Source organism: Hevea brasiliensis, chromosome 11 (genome assembly GCF_030052815.1).
Source record: "Hevea brasiliensis isolate MT/VB/25A 57/8 chromosome 11, ASM3005281v1, whole genome shotgun sequence".
Taxonomy (NCBI): Eukaryota; Viridiplantae; Streptophyta; class Magnoliopsida; order Malpighiales; family Euphorbiaceae; genus Hevea; species Hevea brasiliensis.
Window position 1 is genome coordinate 77167261 of NC_079503.1, and position 9825 is coordinate 77177085.

A 9825-nucleotide genomic window follows, 5' to 3' on the forward strand; every position below is an offset into this window, starting at 1 on the left:
ATTTTCTATTAATAATTAAATCAAGAATAATATTATACCTAATTATACGAAATACCAAATAAAGAAATAATTAAAGCTAAAATTAATTTTATAAAAATATTTTTTTATGATGTTTTTAGAAATAAAATATAATTTTAAAATAATTAAAACTTAAATAAGTAATAAGTACATTGTATTTATAACAATAGACTATGCACTAGAATATATATATATAGATACGAATTAAGGACAAACTTTTTAAACTGATAAAATTATTATTATAATATTAATCATATAAATTTATTTTTTTTCTTTTAAATTTTATTTTTTAAAATTTATTTTATAGAAATTTTGTTATAATTTTTAATTTAGAAGTAGACCTCTCTCTCTCTCTCTCTCTCTATATATATATATAATATTCAATTTTAATTAGAATATACATTATTAAATTTATATATTAATCAATAACGTATTTATAACATATATAATATAATCAATAAATATATTAAATAATTAATATATTAAATAGATATAAAATTTTTTATATTAAATAATATGACGATATAAAATTTCAAAATATCAATATACTAAAAATGATAATTTTATAATAATAATGCACTAAACTAATAAAAATTTATTTTAAAAATTATTTTATTTTCTAATTTTATAATTAATTCCCTTTCACATTAATTTAGGCATACAAATTTATTATGCAAGTTAATATCATTTTAAATTACAAAATATTAAAGTAAAATATATGCAAATCAAACTTTTCTTAAAAAAACAAAATAATAGAATTTAAATGAATTAAATTCATGGACTAATTTATATTTATTATTAATTTATTTTAATTTTTAAATATTTTCACCTATTTATATTTTAAAAACTTATTATTATTTTTTTATTATATTAATATTATAACACAAAATTTTTTTAAAATACGATCAAATAAAAAATAATTTTAAATTAATAAATATTTTTATTTATATAATTAATTAAAATGACATTAAAATTAATATTTTAATATAAACAATTAAATATAATATTTGTAATATAATGATAATATTATATAATATAAAATTAATAAAACATTATATAAAAAAAATTAAATTATGAGTTTTTATAATAAGGATAAGAAAAATGTTAAATTAAAACCACTGAATAGTACATGCATATTAATTAAGATAAAACCAAATCAAGACAAAAGAAAACAAGTCTAAAAGTGAAAATCAAAACTCCTAAAACCCTACAACCGGAAGTTTCTAATTAATGGTGCAAACCTTTTTCTTTCCTCATTGTCTTAACAGAATTTGAAGTATGCCAAACCCAGCCAAGAACTCCACGCATTGTAGTAGGCTCAAAACATCCAAAACTCCTTTCAAAGTCCTAAGCTTTACACAGTCTACGGCTTTCATCACCTTCTCTAGTCCTGCCATTACTCCTTTCAGTGCCACCTGCACCAGTCTCTCCACCTGCCTCACTTCCTCCCCATTCTTCACTCTAACCACCAACCTTACCAACTCCGCCATCTTCCTATCTACTACAACCACTTGTTGCCTCTCCATTTCCCTCTCCAACTTCTCCTCTTCTAACCTTATTTTCACCCTCAAAGTCTCAATCTTTCTCATATGTTCTTGTGTCAATTCAACCAGACTCAAACTGGGAACACCATTTGTCCTTATTGAGCTACCCAGTTTAAGCACTGCTGAAGGTTTCCACCCAGTAACCCAAGAATACACATTCTCTAAAGGGGAAATCCAAATTGGACAAAAGAAAGCAAGCACATCTTCATGGGCTAAGGCCCATTTTATTGTGTAGTAGTCTTTGTGATGTTGTGTGACTTTGGGCACAGAAGCTTGTAGCTCTTGCTCACGCTCACACCCAGTTTTAGCTCGATAATCCTCAGACGCCCTTCGCAGGTGTTGTAGATACTCATCGAGTTGACACATCCACTTCTCAAAAAACTCAAAGAACCTCTCTTCAACTTTAGTTTTCATATCTTTCTCCCTTCGTTTGAGAAAAGAGATGGAGAAAGAAGAGGGATAGCTAGCTGGTTAGGACTAGTGGGAGATAGAGAGAGATGAATAGAGCGATATGTTTTTATATATAAGAAAAGGTGTGGTTGTGCTTGGCTTACCTGCAGCAATGAGTCAGTGGTGGGTGTCAAGGGACAAGTGACGCTTTGCAAATAGGGAGAGCCTCTCTCGGAGAGGGACATGAGTCTGATGGATTTAGGTTTGGCTTTGATCATGTTGATGAGGCTTCACTTGCTCCCCATTCTTCACTCGAACCACCAACCTTACCAATTTCGCCATGTTCCTGTCTACCACAGCCACTTGTTGCCTCTCCATTTCCCTCTCTACCTTCTCCTCTTCTTACCTTATTTTCACCCTCAAAGCTTCAATCTTTCTCATATGTTCTTGTGTCAATTCAACTGGACTCGAACTGGGAACACCATTTGTCCTTATTGAGTTAACCAGTTTAAACATTGCTGAAGGTTTCCACCCAGTAACCCAAGAATACGCATTCTCTAAAGGGGAAATCGAAATTGGATAAAAGAAAGTAAGCACAATCTTCATGGGCTAAGGCCCATTTTATAGTGTAGTAGTCTTTGTAATGTTGTGACTTTGGACACTAAAGCTTGTAGCTCTTGCTCACACTCACACCCAGTTTTAGCTCAATAATCTTCAGATGCCCTTTGCATGTGTTGCAGATACTCATCCTCAAAAAACTCAGAGAACCTTTCTTTAACTTTAGTTTTCATATCTTTCCCCTTTTGTTTAAGTAAAAAGATGGAGAAAAAAGAGGGATAACTAGCTAACTAGGACTAGGTGGGAGATAGAGAGAGATGAATAGAGTTATATGTTTTTATATATAAGAAAAGGTATGCTTGTGCTTGGCTTACATGCAGCAATGAGTCAGTGGTGAGTGTCAAGGGACGAGTGATGCTTTGCAAATAGGGAGAGCCTCTCTCGGAGAGCGACATGAGCCTGATGGATTTTGGTTTGGCTTTGACCATGTTGATGAGTCACTCATGCACCCCACCACCTGGTGTTTTATGTTTCTTATGTTGGAGAATGTGCCAGTAAAATAAACTATGTTGAATTCAACATGGAACCTAGATATCTTCCTCTTCCTTCACTGTCTCTCTCAACTTAACCCTCCTCTGAGGTAATATACAATTCCATGCAACTTCCTTCTTTTGCTAACATGTTTCAATGGCTATAAGCAAACAACTTGCTTTAAGCTTTTGATTTTATTGATTTGAGTTTGATCATTTCTCATTGCTTGTAGTTACTTCAATCGGCGAATTTATCATTTGAGTAATTATTAATTTATGTATTGCTAAAAATGGTTATGGTTATGAAGACTAATGAACATAAATCCTAACTCACAAAAAGCCCCTAAAAATAACAATAGCCATTTTTTTTTCAATCGACAATTCAAGCATACATAAAAGCTTTAAAATCCAAAATGTGACGTTCAATATGGAAATTTTCTGGGTTATGTGCAAAAAGTATTTTAGGAGAAAAAAAGAGTATGCATATAGAGAGAGAGACTGTGCCCCAACGCATTGAAGCACCACCAGCAAAACTAGAAAATGGGTGCTCAATTGAAGTTTTGTAAAATATGATACTTGATCCGAAATTTTCTTTTCTCCGATTTTATTTGACAGTTAGGTCAGGAGTCAGCTCTCGGGGTCAATTGACCAAATTGCCCCTCGCCGGTTCAACCCGGTTTGAAAATAATTCAATATTTCTTCCGGCTCCCTGACCTAATTATTTGACTGACTTAACAATTCTTTTTCGTGATTTTCTCTTTTCCACTGTGTTCATAATGGTCCTAAGGACCGTAGCGTCACATTTTACGGTTCGAAATTTGAGTTTAAAACGATTTCACAGTCCTTCCCGAGAAGGTCACCCATCGCTGTGACTCTCGGCTCGTTTAACTTCTTATGTTCTGTTTTTCTTATTCATACTTAACTAATTGGCAATTACTAATTATTTGTGTTTATAGCTTATCTAGTTGTCTTAAGGGTGGTTCTAAATCCCTTAATTGTCCGGACCGACACCGGTCATCGGAACAGTGAAATATACCAAGCTATACAAATGGGGGTGTTACAGAAACCCTTTCCCTTTCTTCCTCCATAGATTTCTCACTTCCATGCTTTAAATCCCTTCCATACTCTCTATAATCTTCACAAGTTCCTTCATTAAAATTCATCCCCACACCTTAAGGAAGCTTTAAGCAGCAAAGGAAAAGAGAAATCTTGAAGTTTTTACAAGGTTGAGAAGTTGTCATTAAAGGTTAGTGCATGTTTTCTTTTCCTTTCTTTGTTAAATCTTGAATTGAGGTTGAAATGAGTAAGTATAACATGAAATTGAAAGCAAATGATAAGAAACTTTAGAACCCTCATTTCGGCAGCCTTGGAAATTATGGGAGTTTGATAAATTCATGCATGTAAATGGTGTTTAGTGATGTTGATGGATAAGTAAATGAAGTTATATGTGTTAGAAATTTGATTGCATGTGTATGTTGTGATTGACAAATTGGAGTTAGGTTTTTGACCTAACTATTGGATACTTTATGTAATTGCTGGAATTTAACTTTGTTGAGTTGAATGGATGATACTTAGAAGTGCCATGAATGTCAATTTGTAGTTTAGGAGTTGGAGGAAATGAAATTTGAAAGTGTACTTTTCTATGCAGGTTTGAGACTTTGTAATCCAGTGAATGTTTTGAGCCATAACTGAATTTGTGTTGCTCCAATTGGTATGAGGCCAATTGAAGATGAAACTAGACCTAAAATGCTCCATTTTTCATGAAGAAACTATGCCCAAATTCTATTTATAAAATGACCTAAATTCTGTCCCAATCCATATGACCATATAGTGAACCCAGAAAAATGACCAAATGAACAGTACACATTCAATTGGCCATAACTCCCTCTAGACAGGCCCAAATAACCTGAATTTTGTACCATTGGAAAGCTTATACATAGGAATACAAGGACACAGAGCCCAGAATTGTCTCTAACCAAACCAAATTGTTGGTCAAAATTAGGTCACAAAACTGTCTAGAACCATATTGCCCAGAAATTGCTAAACATAGGCTTACTTGACCAGTTTTGGCAAAAAGGCCATCACTTGGTCTACAAAAATCCAAATGCAATGAAATTAGTGGAAAAGTTTCCACAAGACATCAATCTAAAATATTGATATTTTGACCAAAACCCAGAAATCAAGAGAACTAGGTCAAATTAGTATGCAAATTCTAGAAATTGCCTAAGTGACCACTTGACCCCAGAATGGTCTTTTAGTCATATATCCTACTAGAAAACTCCAATTTGGATGAGCCATATTTTCTAGAAACCTAAGGGATAGAGCTCCAACCTTTTTTTAGACACATTCCTCAAATTATAAATGTAAGAATCCTAAAGTTGAGTCAAAGCCACTGACTTGACCTGGAATCCTGTTGGCATAGGATATACGAGTCTAGTCCAATTATTTAGCTATAAGTAGTTCTACAAGACTTGAAAAATTGCAATAAAAAATTCTGAGTAACCATATGACATAGGGAAACAAATTATATGAAGAACACTAAGCCTAAAACTGACTACAACATGTTCAATTAAATTGATAAATTGTAACTCTAAAATCTACCTAGCTAAGGATCCAGAATTAGGAAATAAACCAGTTATGGTTATTTGACCATAACTTGAGTTATAAAAATCCAAATGATATGATTCAAAAAGGAAAACAAAGATAAGACATGGAGGAACAACTTCCATGAAGGAAGTATGGCCAAACAGTGGCCACAAGTTGATCAAATTGATAGGTAAAATTAAGACATTAAAACTAAACCTAAAGAAAGGTTCATAAGACAAATAAATTTATAGTAGGGTTTTAACCCTAATATGTTGCTAAATGCTAAATTACATGAAATAGGTATGTGGGACCCACTTTTCCACTACAACTTGACATAAAATTTCTAATAATGCTTAATTGCCCAAAGTAAACCTAGGCTTATGTATATAGTTTGGAACGATTGATATACCAATTAGGGACTACAGATAGCAGTACTGCCTACATGAATAATCATTGATCGACAAAATATGTCTGATATGATTGTTCTACAGGCTATATGTCAGCTCGTTGGCCATTGAGTCTAATTTCATTTCTAGCTTTAAAAGCCTGCTCGCTAGCCTTGTGCCTAACATGACAATTGTATACAGGGTAGACATATGATTGTCTAACCAGTATACTCCTGTGTATCCAGCCTTTATAGTCTGTTATAAGTTACTTGGGCACTGATATGATTTTAAAAAGACTGAAAATGAAATAAATACACAGATAAGATCCTGATAAATAAATTGATCCCAAAGTTAAATAAATCTGTAAAGACTTAGAATTTATTTATGAAATTTACATAGAATTATCATTTTTAATTATTCAGTTATTTTTCTTTAAAGTTATGCACCACTAAGCAATTCGCTTAGCGCGTTGGTTTTCCATCACGTAGGTACTGGAGACCAGACACAGCCATAGCAGCAGCCGCAGCAATAGTGCCCTGACAGAGATTGACCAGATCTGACAGAGATTGACCAGATCTGACAGTGTCTGCTAGTCACCTCTGCAGTATTTATTTTGGTAGGGCCTATGTTATTAGATTTTGTATTTTGGTTTATTGTGCATAAGTAGATACAGTGTAAATCATTTTGAACATTGTAAATAAATTATAATTATATTTTGGATTGTAAATAAAGCTGTGAGCTTTTGTATATAAATTTTCATATGAATGAGTTATGTTATTTTCTTGAAATTACATGAAAAGTTGTGAATGATATGACATATGGAAATATGAGATAGATATGAAATTGTTTTTAACAGGTAAATATTGAAACCCTCTAGATGCAAATAAAACAAAGGAGGCTCTGCTCGAGTTTTCACAGAAATAATTTATGATTAAAAAAAAATTACTATAGGTTTTCTATGAAGCATAAAATTAATAATGGATAGAACAAGATAAGATAGGTGCTACGGCACCGAATGTGGCACGCTTTACTCGGTTACACTGTAGACGAGTAAGGGGCGTCACATGTTGCCTCTCCATTTCCCTCCCCACCCTCTCCTCTTCTAACCTTATTTTCACCCTCAAAGCCTCAATATTTCTCATCTGTTCTTGTGTCAATTCAACTAGACTCAAACTGAGAATACCATTTATCCTTATTGAGTTAACCAGTTTAAGCACTGCTGAAGGTTTCCACCCAGTAACCCAAGAATACGCATTTTCTAAAGGGGAAATCCAAATTGGACAAAAGAAAGCAAGCACATCTTCATGGGCTAAGGCCCATTTTATAGTGTAATAGTCTTTGTAATGTTGTGTGACTTTGGACACTAAAGCTTGTAGCTCTTGCTCATGCTCACACCCAGTTTTAGCTCGATAATCCTCAGATGCCCTTCGCAGGTGTTGCAGATACTCATGGAGTTGACACATCCACTTCTCAAAAAACTCAGAGAAACTCTCTTCAACTTTAGTTTTCATATCTTTCCCCTTTCGTTTATGCAAAGAGATGGAGAAAGAAGAGGGATAACTAGCTAATTAGGACTGGGTGGGAGATAGAGAGAGATAAATAATGTGATATGTTTTTATATATAAGAAACATTATGCTTATGCTTGGCTTACGTGTAGCAATGAGTTAGTGGTGAGTGTCAAGGGACGAGTGACGCTTTGCAAATATGGAAATCCTCTCCCGGAGAAGGACATGAGTATGATGGATATAGGTTTGGCTTTGACCATGTTGATGAGTCAATCATGCACCCCACCACCTGGTGTTTTATGTTTCTTATGTTGAAAAACTTATTAGTAAAATAAACTATGTTGAGTTCAATGTGGAACCCAAATATCTTCTTCTTCCTTCGCTATCTCTATCAATAAAACCCTCCTCTGAGGTAATATACAACTCCATGCAACTTGATTCTTTTGTTGACATGTTTCAGTAGCTACAAGCCAACAACTTGCTTTAAGCTTTTGATTTTATTAATTTGAGTTTGATCATTTCTTGTTGCTTGCAGTTGCTTCAATCAGCGAATTTATCATTTGAGTAATTATTAATTTACGTATTGCCAAAAATGGTTATGGTTATGAAGACCAATGAATAACAACTCTAACTCACAAAAAGCCCTTAAAAATAACAATAGCCAATTTTTTATTTTTTCCAATCGACAATTCAAGCATACATAAAAGCTTTAAAATCCAAAATATTACGTTTAATATAGGAATTTTCTGGGTTATGTGCAAAAAGTGTTTTAGGAGAAAAAAGAGTATGCATATAGAGAGAGATCAGGTTCTGAGCATTGCAGACCACCAAATAAACTAGAAAGTGGGTGCTCAATTGAAGTTTTGTAAAATGAATGCATTCAGCTCTAATTAAATATGATACTTGCTTGGTTTTCTACTCAAAGCATGATAAATTCGATGAAATTAAAAAGGAAAATCCAAGAATGTGCTCAGGTAAGCATAATATATATTTTGGGAACTTGATCCACGTGTTTGAACCAAACAAGGTCTCTCGTGGTACACTGATTCAATAATCTTTTCCTAGATCAACAGCCCATTGAAAAAGGTCCAAAATAAGTAGTTTAGAAATTGATTAACATCTAAAAATAATTTTATGAAATCTTTTATGAAATCCTGTACTCTCACATCTCTCGGAATTGCTTTATGGCTAAATAACATTTGTGTTCTAGCTTTATGCATGGCTGGCTGACAAGCATATAATTTTACTATAACCTAGACCTGTTCACCAGCTCCTGGGTGGAAGGAGGAGTTAAGATAGATACCTACGTGTGTGTGTGTGTGTGCGTGTGTATATATATATCACCTGCTAATTAGCCCATTCTTTGTCACCTGTGTCTCTTCAAATTATTCATTATATTATTTTTATTTATTTTAGGACAATGTATAATTAAATCTTTGAGATATAGTAAAATTTATATAGTAATTTTTTTATATATATTTTTAATAATAATTTAATTTTAAAATTTAATTCTATTAACAAATAAATTGACTATTAACTCTAATAATTTAGTACCTGTTTAATAATGTTGTTGAAATGTTAAAATTATTTTTTAAAAAATAAAATTTATAAATTTTAAAAATAATAAAAATAATAAAAAATGCTCTTTGTCTGAATAGATTTATATATGTCCACCAATTAAATAATTTGAAAAAAAAATTACATGTTATCTCGGGTTAACCTTAAGAACTTTGTCAATCTCATTGGCTACTGTGAGGAGGATGAACCCTTCAATAGGATGATGGTATTTGAATACGCTCCTAATGGAACCCTCTTTGAGCATCTACATGGTAATACTCTCTGTATATTAATTTAACGATGAAAATTTCGATAGATTTCTCCTGTGGTAATTTAGAGGCTGAAACATTTATTCTGTATCTTCAGTTAAAGAAATGGAAGATCTTGACTGGAGTGCAAGAATGAGGATTATCATGGACATTGCTTATTGCTTACAATACATGCACCATGATTTAAATCCACCAGTGGCACATTCTAACTTGAATTCACATAATATCTTTCTAACTGATGACTATGCAGCTACAGTAGTCTCCTTCATGGGTTGGCTTCATTCTATTTTGTTTATTTAATGTGCCTTCTCACCATATCTATGGTCCATCTTAGATTCCTGACATCTCTTTCTTGCCACAAGATTCCTCCAAGTCGAAGAGCTTAGGTAACAATGAGTTAGTGCATTCTACATTGCCAGTTTTGGCTGATGTAGAGACAAATGTCTATTGTTTTGGGATTCTATTACTAGAAATCATTTCT

General features: G+C 32.8%; 1 protein-coding gene across 1 annotated transcript; it reads right to left on the reverse strand.

Annotated features, from left to right (window-relative positions):
- Positions 1–1271: 1271 nt before the first annotated feature.
- LOC110651717 (protein DOG1-like 4) lies at positions 1272–1976 on the reverse strand. The gene has a single exon (XM_021807112.2). The coding sequence runs from the start codon at positions 1974–1976 to the stop codon at positions 1272–1274; it is 705 nt and encodes a 234-aa protein (XP_021662804.2).
- Positions 1977–9825: the final 7849 nt, after the last annotated feature.